Source organism: Bos mutus, chromosome 11 (assembly GCF_027580195.1).
Source record: "Bos mutus isolate GX-2022 chromosome 11, NWIPB_WYAK_1.1, whole genome shotgun sequence".
NCBI classification, from domain to species: Eukaryota; Metazoa; Chordata; class Mammalia; order Artiodactyla; family Bovidae; genus Bos; species Bos mutus.
The window spans coordinates 25873501-25886244 of record NC_091627.1 but is presented as its reverse complement, the minus strand read 5'-3'; the positions used below and the strand labels follow the sequence as shown (position 1 = coordinate 25886244).

Below are 12744 nucleotides of genomic sequence, written 5' to 3'. Positions count from 1 at the left end.
AGGTTTATATCCTTAGCCTATAAAGAAATTGAACAAAACAAAAAGTAAAACCTCAAAAAGGTTAAGCGGAAAAAGGACATGATGGTCATGACTTACAGAAGGACTCAAACTAACTTAATGTTCAACCTCACCATTAAAAGAATATGACATATAACTATGTATTATATGTATTTATATGTACTTTATAAACCAAAAAATGTCTTTGACTTTGCATACTAAATAGTACAAAGATAAAACTCCTAATATCCAAAGATTTTGTGGACGCACTGAAATTGCTTATCTCATATCTGTATTGGTAAGGAAGTAGTTGGCAAGAGTTATAAAATCCTTCTTAAACTTAGGTCTATCAAGCCCACTTTGGGTAATTTTATTTTCAAATCACAAGAAAAAGCTATGTTCACAAAAAAATGTTTCTCACGATTTCATGTATAAAAGAGAAGAATTGAAAGCAAACAATATACAATATACAATCATGGGGAATGATTTCAAGTGCAACCATTACAAGTAATAATTCTGAATAGAATATGGTAATAGGGAAATACGGGTATGCTACGTTAAGTGAAAAGTCCAAGAAAAAAATTACTTGTGTATGATTATGGCAACTTTAAAAATTAAACACATTTAAAAAGATACAAAATAGTTATAGCTTCCTATTGTTTTACTTACACACTTTATCTTATTATAGATTTAAGATATATAATATTTTTAACAGATAAATATATTAAAATAATAACTTTTTATAATTACAAAGCCCTGAGGGAAGCCAAATCAAATTCTATCAATTATCATTAATCCTGGATGAGTAAAGTATGAATTAATGAGACTGCTATTCTGGGAATTTGTTAAGTGCTGAAGGTTTCATAAAATTTAACATATTAAGTCCCAATTATGTACCAGTTGCTTTAGATATATTTATATTTTCTCTAATTTTCACTATAATCCTGTAAAGTACTACTACCCTCATTTTACAGAGTAGGAAATGAGGCAAAGATAGTTTAAAAATCTTGCCCCTAGCGTTTCTAGATGCCAGAATCGGAACTTGAACATGGGTGAGTTTCACTCCAAAGCATAAACTCTCTTCTCTATTCACATTGGCCTTTTAGTGAAGACAGTAAGTATTAAAGATATTGACCAACAAAGTTTATTACAGTAAAATACACTCTTTAATTCAAATCAGAATTATTGAATCAGGCCCAAATGCTTACCTCCTTTAAGACTGACTTAAAATGTGATCTCCCTGTTTTCTGAGACCATGTTTTTCCAGAAGGTCCATATCGGACCTGATTCCTCTTACTGATGACATCAGCTTTCAGGTGCGGGGGTTCCCCTTCCATAACAAACACCAGCTTTACATCCATTAGCGTTAAATATGAGATACGAAAAAATAGATTTCTGAAATAGAAAAAGTTAACGATACTGTAATCATCATGCATGAATAGCAGAAGTCAACATTGCAGAATGACATAATGGCAAAGACACTAGTATCAAAAATGTTACATGCAATAATGTCTTATTTATTATGATTTTCAGTGGACTGAACTGAGAAACCACTGCTTGTTTTTTAGCAAAGGAGATTTATGATTATTCTAATTGCTATGTGGGAAATGGTTTGGAGGAGGAGGAGGCCAAGATAAGAGGGAGGGAAGCTAGTGAAAACCTCATCTCAACAGGGCATATAAGAGACGTTGCCATACACTGAGGTAGTGCTTCTGGAGCGAAGTTTGTGAATGCAACATATATTCTGAAAGGGGACTGGCAAGACTTCAGATGGATTGGATATGGGGAGAGGTAAAGCAGGGGAAGAATGGCTCCCAAATTCCTGCCTTTTAGTCACTGAAACATCCTAGGGGGTATGTTAAATAGGCAGTCAGGTATGAGTCTGAAGCTTCAAGGGTATGAGGTACAAATTTGTGAGTCACCAGTACAAGGTGGCTCAGTGGTAAAGAATCTGCCTGTTAATGCAGGAGACGTGTGTTCAATCCCTGGGTCAGGAAGATCTCCTGAAGGAGGAAATGGCAATCTACTGCAGTATTCTTGCCAGGAAAATCCCATGGCCAGAGGAGCCTGATGGGCTACAGTCCACAGGGTTGCAAAGAGTTGGACACAACTGACTGACTGAGCATGCACACACACAGTATGGAGATGGCAAATGTGGGCTTGTTAATACATTTTAAAATCTCAAAATGCAAAATGGCAACAACAAAACAAATGAAGTGGAAACAAAACCAAGACGTCCACTGCTTATGCCATCACCTATCTATATTTTAAGAATGTTTACTTTACCTGAGGTGGGGCTTCATGACTGTCCCAATCATTTTTTTGACTGTCTGTGCTTCACACACCCAGAGACTCAGATCAACTGCAATGGTTTTCCCACTGAGACTGTGCAAGTGGACGTGTTGTTTAACAGGCTCCAAAATTTGCCACAAGTCATTTACTCCCATCCTGGTGGTTATCTGTTATTTGAAACAAACTTTTCAAAAGATTGTTAAAAGACATAGAAGCTCAGAACAAAAATTTAGACTGTATTTTGAGCTAGTTGGGGGTGATTCATAAATAGTATTCTCATTTCTTTTACTGGTCAGCTCTTCAGGATGAATCAAGAATACCTGAAACATTAAAAATGGTGGTAATACACTTAGTGGCTACAAAAATACTGATGCAGCAACTGAAAAGTTTTAGCAGAATATAGCATGCTGAATTTGTCCTTAAAATCCACTCATATCACCCAATATGTTTCTCTGTATTACTGAAAAATAAAGTTACTTTAAAATTTAAAGTCACCAAATGTCAATGGTTGTCCCTCTTCATTCTTTCTTCTTTTCCACACTGCCTGTAGCAGTGGCTGACAATAAAATTTTTCACATAGTCACATTAATACTGCATGAAATCTGGAAAATAAAAGGAAAAATTACCCTCATCCCAAAGGGTGGTAATTGGCTTTGCTCCAGTGAATAATAAGAGCTAACAAATGCAGAGAAAATCAAAGGATCTGGTAATGTGTATTTGTCTTGTTGAGAATTCACTCCTCAATCTACATACCTAACGAGAGAATAGGACTAGCCCTCTATCATAATCAGGAAAAAACAAAAAGACAAAAAGAAGAAGAATGCAAACACATGAACAAAAGACAAAAACACAGGATTAATGAAGGAAAACTCTGACGGACAAGTGGAGGGGAGATAGAAAATGAAGAATTGAAGAATAGGTAATTATTTTTTAAAAAAGGAGCATCGACTTTTAAAATTATGTCACACATGTTCATTGTGGGAAAATACAACATCTTTTTACAGAAAAATATTTTAAAATGACCTATAGTCCCATTTGGGCTTTCCTGGTGCCTTAGCAGTAAAGAATCTGTCTGCAATGCAAGAGATGCAGGTTTGATTCCTGAGTCAGGACAATCCCCTGGAGGAGGGCATAGCAACCACTCCAGTATTTTTGCCTGGGAAATCCCATGGACAGAGGAGCCTGTAGGGAGGGCTGCAGTCCACGGGGTTGCAAAGAGTTGGACATGACTAAAGCGACTGAGTACAGCAGCACAGTTTCACTATTCAAAAAAAAACTAATGTTAAACTGTTTTCTATGTACATGATATTAAAAAAAAAATTGGCTTAAGCTCTGCTACCGTGACCTGCTTTGGTATTTTCTATATGCAAGTTTTCCTTTATTAAACATCTATAGCTGTTTTTCTTTTCCTTTATTATTTGATAAAAACTGTTATGTAGCATTTGAAGATTCAGTCTGACTATATAACAGATCAGTTCAGTTCAATCACTCAGTCATGTTCAACTCTTTTCGACCCCATGGACTGAAGCACACCCAGCTTCCCCGTTCATCACCAACTCCCAGAGCTCACTCAAAACTCATGTCCATTGAGTCGGTGATGCCATCCAACCATCTCATCCTCTGTCATCCCCTTCTCCTCCTGCTTTCAATCTATCCTAGCATCATCAGGGTCTTTTCCAATGAGTCAGTTCTTCGCATCAGGTGGCCAAAGTATAGGAGTTTCAGCTTCAGCCTCAGTCCTTCCAATGAATATTCAGGACCAATTTCCTTTAGGATTGACTGGTTGGATCTCTTTGCAATCCAAGGGACTCTCAGGAGTCTTCTCCAACACCACAGTTCAAAAGCATCAATTCTTTGGCAATTAGCTTTCTTTATGGTCCAACTCTCACACCCATACATAACTACTGGAAAAACCATAGCTTGGACTAGACAGATATATAACAGATATCCTCTGAGTAATGACCTTATTTCATTCTAAAAACACAAGAAAGGATACAAAAACATATTAAGACAAAAAACTATCATCATAATGTAAAACCATTCTAAATAAAATGTAACCGTATTGTCTGCTCCTTTAACAGAGTCCATAGTAGAAGTAAATGCTCTCAAGTTGTACATGACTGCATAGAAAATAAATGCTGGAAACATGGTTGTCCTTCTCTGAGCTTTTCTGAATCTTAATTTTAAATGTGGCCAGTGTTACCACAAGTAGTATTTTGTACACTCATTTTATGAAGAGCTGCACAAACATTTACTCATATGTCACTTTAGAAGGAGTATTATAGATTTAAATAGAGAAGAAAGCATTAGCTAATGGTGGTTCCAGTGCTTGTACTATTTCACAAGGCCCACAGATTGAATTGGGTGATATTGCAGCAGATCCAGAATCAAGGTTGTCTTGCCTAAATATTAAGTAATGAAATATGGATATAGTCATATTTCAATTAAATATGTGGTCAATAAAAAGCAATGTTCTATAACTTTATGAGTGCATGAGTATCAAATATGACTTCAGTATGGCTTTTTTAGGGATGAGTCACACTTTCTGGTTTATTGCAGAACACCTAAGAACAAGTCACCTGGTCTCAGGCAAGGTGCATCTTTTCCCCAGCCCTTCCAGATCTAAAGCTCACTCCTTCCAACCACGGCTCTAACTTTTCACTACATAGGTTGACTGCACTCCAGTATTCTTGCCTGGAGAATCCCAGGGATCGAGGAGCCTGGTGGGCTGCCGTCTACGGGGTCGCAGAGTCGGACACGACTGAAGCAACTTAACAGCAGCAGCAGCACATATATAAATAAATAGTAACGAATGAAGGGTGTTGGGTGTCACATAGTGCAGTGTTGTTTGTCATGTACACACAAACACATTTATGTATAGGACTGAAATGTAAACTGTACTCCTTCTTTGGTTAGGCTGCACAGGGATCTTAGTTCCCCAACATAAGCCCCTTGCAATGGAAGCCCACAGTCCTCACCACTGGACTGTCAAGGAATTCCCTTCTCCAAGTTATTGATAAAGAAAATCTAATCTCCTACTTTATCTTTACATGGATGCACAATATGGACATGAGTTTGAGCAGGCTCTGGGAGTTGGTGATGGACAGGGAAGCCTAGAGTGCTGTAGTCCATAGGGTCACAGAGTCGGACATGACTGAGCTACTGAACTGAACTGAAAATAGGTATCTAATTCTTGATTCCACCACCTCTCCTCAAAACTGTCTGATGCGTCACTTCAGTCGTGTCAGACTCTGTGTGACCCCATAGACGGCAGCCCACCAGGCTCCCCCGTCCCTGGGATTCTCCAGGCAAGAACACTGGGGTGGGTTGCCATTTCCTTCTCCAATGCATGAAAGTGAAAACTGAAAGTGAAGTCGCTCAGTCGTGTCCGACTCTTAGCGACCCCATGGACTGCAGCCTACCAGGCTCCTCCGCCCATGGGATTTTCCAGGCAAGAGTACTGGAGTAGGGTGCCATTTGCCTTCTCCCCTTATAGCCCTAGTACGGATTAAATGTAGCAGGAATTCAGAGCTTCAAAATAGAATTGCAATATTGCACTAAGAAACATCACCAGCAGCTACCCTTAGTCATTCCCAAATACTCAGTTGCTTAGGCCAAAAACCGAGCAGTCATTCTTGATTGTTCTCTCTACTAACAGCAACTTGATCAACAAGTCCCTTGTCTCCAAAACACCCTAAACCTGCATTTCTAAAGAAAACTCCCTTAGTTCTTTCTGCAGTCTCCTATCTGGCCTCCCTGCTTCCACTTTTTATTACCTCCTACTCCTACATAATCATTAGAAGCTACACACAGAAGCCATTTCATTCTTTGTCCCTTTCTTGGAACCAGCTCTGCCTTTGAAGTGATACTAAGTAGCTATGGTAAGACTGTAAAGCATTTAAAGTTCCAAAAAGGGACAGAATGTAACAATTGTTAAGATATCCAAGTACAACTACATTTAAAGATAGAACTGATGGTTCCTGCATGAGGTCATGATCAACCATACAAGGTTACTTGAAAATAAGCTCAGCATTAAGTAAAATTTAAAAACACTGCACATAGCACATAGCAAACTCACCCTAAACTGTGTATAATTTTATGTTCCACTTTTATTTAAATAGGGTGAAATTTGAAATGTTTTGTGGTGTAGGATTTGATGAATCTCTACTCATATTTTATAACATAATGACTTCATTGACATCAATCTGCTCATGCAATCAATGTATTTATATAAAAAGAATCTCCTAAAATACTCTTAATTCTTAAGAATTAATATGATGCAAGAACACTTATGTGAATGTCAGAGAAACCCATAGCAAATAATTTTATAGCCTTACTAGTGGCTTCAATTTATTTGCTTTAGTGAAAAAGCATTGGACTTGGGATAGAAAACATAGAATTTTGATCTTGGATATACATTAACTATATATGTAACCTTGGGAAGACATTTAACCCATCTACAAAATAAGAGGTGTTAAAACAGATGAATTACAAGATTCTGACATTCTTTGAATCTCATCATCAATTTTGATAGCCTGGTATTTAAACTCTATTTCAGATTATTATCACTTGGTGGAAAAAACATGGATTTCTAGTTTAAAGAAGAGCTTAAGAATCCCCTTCAGATTAAAACAAAACCAAATCCTTTGATGTAACCATATGGTGCCCATAAATCAGTTTATGCTCCTAAAACTTCCTTAAAAGCTAATAAGCTTTTATTGGTTAATTATAAAACTGAATGAGGTGAGAAAAGCACAGAACCTTGCTAATTCCACTAATGAATCAAATTTAAAGAACACAAAAAGAGGTCAATGGTTTTATTTATGCAAAAATATACATTTTAATAAACTAAAAGTTTTCCAGTTTTACTTCAGGCATGCTGCTAAGTCGTTTCAGTCGTGTCCGACTCTGTGCAACCCCATAGACAGCAGCCCATCAGGCTCCTCTGTCCCTGAGATTCTCCAGGCAAGAATACTGGAGTGGGCTGCCATTTCCTTCTCCATATTTCAGGCATAAACATTAGAAATCTTTTTTAACGATAAAGAAGGAAATACTTTTAATTTCCCAATTCTCACGTAGACAACTGTATTTTCATATAAAGTTTGGTAAACTGTATAAAATTTATTTCAGTACAGGATTATACTGTATAGGATATACCACATAATTTCACTAATTAATGCTATGTTTATTGTTTTATTTTCATCTGAATTTAGCCTAAACTTTGAAGCATACTATAACCCAGGCTTAAAGTATAATATAACCCAGGCTTAACTAGTAAACACTTATTAAATGCTTATAATTTACCAGAACTTATCTTGCTGCTGGAAATACAATAGGGAAAAAGATCAAGCCCTGCATTTAAGGACTGTGGTTAGATGAGCTAAAAAGGGAATTTCAACAATGAGACAAGTATAGGCACTGAAGTAAGGCTAGATAGAGGAAGATGAGCATATAGATCTGAAGAAGGCAGCTTACCTAGTGTAGGGCATCAAGGAAGGCTTCCTAAAGGAAGCGACAGCTAAGCAGAGACCTCCCAACCCTGTTTCCCATCTCTTACCAACAAGGACCACTTAGGCCAGAGGCTGTTGAGTTTTCATCTATTTTGACTATGTCATATGTGTGTCATGACAAGGGCTAGGATAGGAGCATATATTTGATTATTTTTAGAAGTAAAGGAGTAGGAATTTTTTTATTGGAGACCCTAAGTTTGACATCAGTTTCTTTGGGGGTGTTCTGAGTTAGCGGTAAATATCTTTTTTCCATCTAGAAAGAAAGTGTTGGAGTATAGAAAGTGGATTACATAGCTAGATTAGCATGTCACGCGAAGAGTTGTGTAAAGACAGAAGCGGGAAGTAAAGTACTGAAAGCTAAGCCAAGGAATTTACACTTTCTTTAGTTCCGATGTTTACTGAGAGGGTTTACAATGTAAACCAGGCACGAGCTGGTGGGAGTGGGGGCGAGAAAGAAAGACTGTATATATAAACAACCACAAAGCCTTAAAGTAGTTGCTACGAGGGAAGTTATTTTCAGAGTTAACACCGAAAAGGAGGTACACCCAAGTGTGCCCACAGGGTGATCGAGAAAGGCTCGCCCAGGATGGCCTCGCATCTGGCGTGGGACTTTGCCCCACGGGGCCCGGGCAAGACCATTTGGGACCCAGGGCCTCGGCTCTGTGCTTAGCGGCGACGGACACCTCCCCCGCGGGGGCGAGCCGCGGGGCGGGGAGACCCCGGGCTCGGAGAGCCGGGGCCCGGCTGGGAGTTCCGGGCCGCGGTCCTACTGGACCCAGAGAGAACCGCGGGCGGTGTCCTGGGAGGAGGGGCGGGCGAGATAGGAACGCGAACATAGAGCTCGCCTCCAACCAGCTTGCAATCGCCCCTAGATTGCAAAGGAGCAGGTAGAGGGGCCTGGGCGGGGCCGTCTCTCCACAGATCCGCGCGGGACTTACCCGGACAACCCTGCTTCCTTGGTTTTTGGAAAGACGCCCCTTCTGTCATTTACCAGTTTGGTCTGGATTCTAACTACTGCTGCCTCCAAGTTTCTAAATGTTCCTCTACTCAATAAAAAAAGAAGAAAGAAAACGAAAACTTTCTTTTTCCCTCGCCAAGCAAAGCCTAGAGTTCAGAGGCTTAGCACTCAGGCCCGGAAGGCTCCCTGGAAACCACTTGAATGCGGCGCCTCAGCCACGCGGCTCCGCCTCTTCCGGGAAGTGACTACCGCCTTTCCGCGACCGCGGCTGTACACTCCGCGGCGGCGCCCAGCCGGTCGCTGTACGCATGCGCGGAACTGTAGCCGCCGTTGGGGTTCCAGGGTGGTTTTTTTTTCTCCCCGCTTGCAGTTAGGCAACTCACCCGCCCCGACCCCTCCGCGCGTCCCACAGTCGCAGAGCCCCGGCGCTCCTCCCAACATCCCCACTGCCCGCCCAGGGGGTACTTCCGGCCCCGCCTCCTAGACTCCAGTGGCGCGAAAACCCCGCAGCGCGCACGCGCGGGCGGAGTCCCGGCGGGCGGAGGGGGGGCGGGGCGCAGGCGCGGAGAGTCCCGAGGTGGGGGCCGGGGTCGGCGGGGCTCCTGCGTTCTCCCGTGGTGGGCGCGCGGTGTCTCGGGGACCAACGGCTGCTGGGCCGACTGCGAGAGTCCACTAACGTGGCTTTAGCGTCCTGTGCTGCGGCGGCAGTCCCGCCGATCGGGGGTTCCTTGGGGGAGACTTCGACTTGTTGGAGGTAGGCTAAGGGCGCGCTCCGTCGCTCTCTCTTGCTTCGGATCCTCCCTTGGCCGGCGCCCTCCCTCAGCCCACCCGCTGGCGGCCGGGTCTTTGGAGCCGCGGCGGTGCCCAGGGCGCGCGGGTCAACGGCCGGCGGTGATCTCCGCACCCTCTCCGCCGGCGGCGCGGGTCCCTTCAGCCGCAGGAAACTTGCCGGTGTCCGCCGGGCCCCTCCCTCGGACGGCTCTGGCGGCGGTGCTTGAAAAATCTCGTCTCCGGCTAGCCTGAGGGAACCCGGCGCCGGGCCCCGAACGGCCGCCGTTAGGCTTTGATGAGTGGTTTGAGGGGGAGAAGGGTCAGGGGGATGAGTGTAGGCTCGGAAATTGGGTTCTTATCACCCCCTCTGATGACCCCTTACAAGTAACAACTTAACTACGTTTAAGAGATATGTGTAAATATCCCTGAAGGTGGCTTTGTTGCTAAATCCCAGTTTCAGGAGAACGCAAAACTGTTACCTAGAAAAATTTAAATTGTGACGTTTGGAAGTTTATGATGGCGTTTCTTTCCCCCTTATTTTCTTGTGGAGATGAATTGGAGAAGAATCAGTACTGGGAATTCCTGAACACTGAGCTCAAGGGTGGAGGAAGGGCTGCAGGACACTTTGGGGCATAAGAGGGTGCTGTGCTAATTCCTACGGGAGCAACTATTTGGTGTTTAAACCCTGAACACGGAACTTATCTGAGTGCTTGCTACTCTGTATATGTCGTGAAATTGAAAGGGAGTGTTCTAAATACAAGCTATTCTGGAATATATTCAAAAGAAGAAAAAGTCCAAATTTCCAGATTTTTAGATGGCTGCTGTGTAGTCTTTTAAAATACTCACTAGCTTATGCACTGGTGTATATGGGTGGTAAGGGAGCATGTTAGAAATACTTAGATTCACTTTATCTCCTTTTACTGTGAGAAATATGCAGAGTAATTATTTCCTGTAGAAATGTGTTTACAGTTTTCCGCTTTTTTTCCCCTTGAATGCCAGTAAGTACAAAGAAGTTTGGAGATTACCAGAATATTACTTTTTACATGTTTTTGTATAAGAACCAGTGTTGTGTGACCCTGAACAGGTTGGTACCACCTCTGTAAATTTCAGTTTCTATTCTGTAATTGGGCTTCCCCAGCGTGTCAGATGGTAAAGAATCTGCCTGCAATGCAGGCAACCTGGGTTCAGTCCCCCTGGGTCAGAAAAATCCCCTAGAGAAGGAAATGGCAACCCACTCCAGTATTCTTGCCTGGAGAATCCTATGGACAGAGGAGCCTGGTTTTTTATTTTACTGACTTTATTTTACTGAGTAGATGTAGAATTTTGTATAAAACCTGCCTAAATCTTGATGATCATTTTTAGATCTAAGTTAGGAGAATTAGTCAAAGCCATACTTGGTTTACTTTAAGGAATTGGTGGCTCAGCTGGTAAAGAACCCACCTGCCAATGCAGGAGATTCGAGACCTGGGTTCATTTCCTTCGTCCTAAAGATCCCCTGGAGAAGGAAGTGGCAAGCCACTCCAGTATTCTTGCCTGAAAAATTCCATGGACAAAGGAGCCTGGTGGGCCACAGTCCAGGGGGTCGCAAAGAGTCACACAACTGAGTGCCCACACATGAAGGTATTATGTTTAAAGCATAATTAAACGTCACAGTTATATATGTATATATACATATGTAAGTCCAGATGACTGAGGGTCAAGTGTAGACACTTAGTATTTTTTATTCACTAGTTAATGAGGTACATCTTACTCACTAGTTTCCCTGGTGAACAAATTCAGAATAGTCTCTGTGACTTTCTTAGTGCCACTGCCAAATCTACGTCTTTGTTATTGTCTTGATGCTGAGTCTTGTCCTACTCTTTCGTGACTTCATGGACTAGCCCGCCAGACATCTCTGTCCATGGGATTTTCCAGGCAAGAATACTGGAGTGGGTTGCCACTTCCTTCTCCAGGGGATCTTCCCAACCCAGGGATCAAACCTGGGTCGACTGCATTGGCAGGCAGATTCTTTACCGCTGAGCCACCTGGGAAGTCTCTACTAGAATCTAACTCTATTATTTTGCTGCTTACTGGCCTATCCATCTCAGTTTCCTAGAAGCACTTCAAACTCAATGTTTTCAAGAAAAATGAATGAATCATTTCCAAACCTCAGTCTACTGATGATGGCATTTACTATTAAGAGTAAAGATTGTTTCTGAAAATTAAACACAAGATAAAATTTTATACAGCAAGCCCAACATTAGAGGGACATATCACATAGTTTTATACATTACCAAAGGAAGAACAAGATGAACAGACAATTTCATTTTGTATAAATAGTCAAACTTGGTTAAACTCAGTTCATGCCAGGTGGAACCTGGACATTAAAGAAGTTTGATTTGGGGTTTTGACAACCTGGGTTTGGATCTAGGCTCTGCTAAGATATACCTACATGAATTTGGGTATCTTTTAAATGAGCTTCAGTATCCTCTTTTGTAAAGTAAGGGATCACTTATAAGGATGTTGAGAATTAAAAGGTTTATACCTCTTAATCCCTTTCACTAATTTCACTCCCCTGCTTCCCCCCTCTCCCCTTCTGGCAATTATCCATTTGTTCTCTGTATCAGTATCTGTTTTCATTTTGTTTGTTTCTTTTGATTTTTAGATTTAACATATAAGTGAGGTCATATGAGTATTTGTCTTCCTCTGTCTGAGTTATTTCATATAATATAATACCCTTTGGGGCTTCGCAGGTGGCTCACTGGTAAAGAATCCACCTGCCAATGCAGGAGATTGGAGTCTGATCCCTGGGGTGGGGAGATCCTGTGGAGATGGAAATGGCTACCCACTCCTGTATTCTTGGCTCAGAAATCGTATGGTCAGAGGAGCCTGATGGACTACAGTCCATGGGGTCAAAAAATATTCAAACATGACTTAGTGACTAAACAACAGCAATACCTATGTTGTTACAAATGGCAAGGTTTCTTTTTAACAGTTGTATAATATTCCATTGTGTGTATGTGTTTTGTTGTTCAGTCACTAAGTCCTGTCTGACTCTTTGCAGTCCTAATGTCTGCAGCACTCCAGGGGTGCAGGCTTCCCTGTCCTTCACCATCTCCTGGAGTTTGCTCAAACTTATGTCTGTTGAGTCAGTGATGCCATCCAACCATCTCATCCTCTGTTGTCCCCTTCTGCTGTCCTCAGTCTTTCCGAGCATCAGGATCTTTTCCAGTGAGT

General features: G+C 41.7%; 2 protein-coding genes across 3 annotated transcripts in view; one reads left to right on the top strand and one right to left on the bottom strand.

The window, feature by feature from the left end:
- Positions 1-9191, bottom strand: part of GEN1 (GEN1 Holliday junction 5' flap endonuclease) — a 33226-nt gene extending 24035 nt beyond the window's left edge. Inside the window, exons 1-3 of one of the 2 annotated variants that reach the window (XM_070379147.1) lie at positions 8738-9191; positions 2284-2891; positions 1206-1392 (exon numbers count right to left, since the gene is read on the bottom strand). In XM_070379147.1, coding sequence (XP_070235248.1) covers positions 1206-1392; positions 2284-2444 — 348 coding nt within the window. In that variant the 5' untranslated portion in view covers positions 2445-2891; positions 8738-9191. The remainder of the gene's footprint in view (positions 1-1205; positions 1393-2283; positions 2892-8737) is intronic. The other variant, XM_005891032.2, reaches the window with a different exon arrangement.
- A 165-nt stretch (positions 9192-9356) lies between these two features.
- The window catches only part of SMC6 (structural maintenance of chromosomes 6), a 74435-nt gene continuing 71047 nt past the window's right edge, over positions 9357-12744 (top strand). The window contains exon 1 of the mRNA XM_070379146.1: positions 9357-9511. The gene's annotated coding sequence lies outside the window, so the exon portion shown is untranslated. The remainder of the gene's footprint in view (positions 9512-12744) is intronic.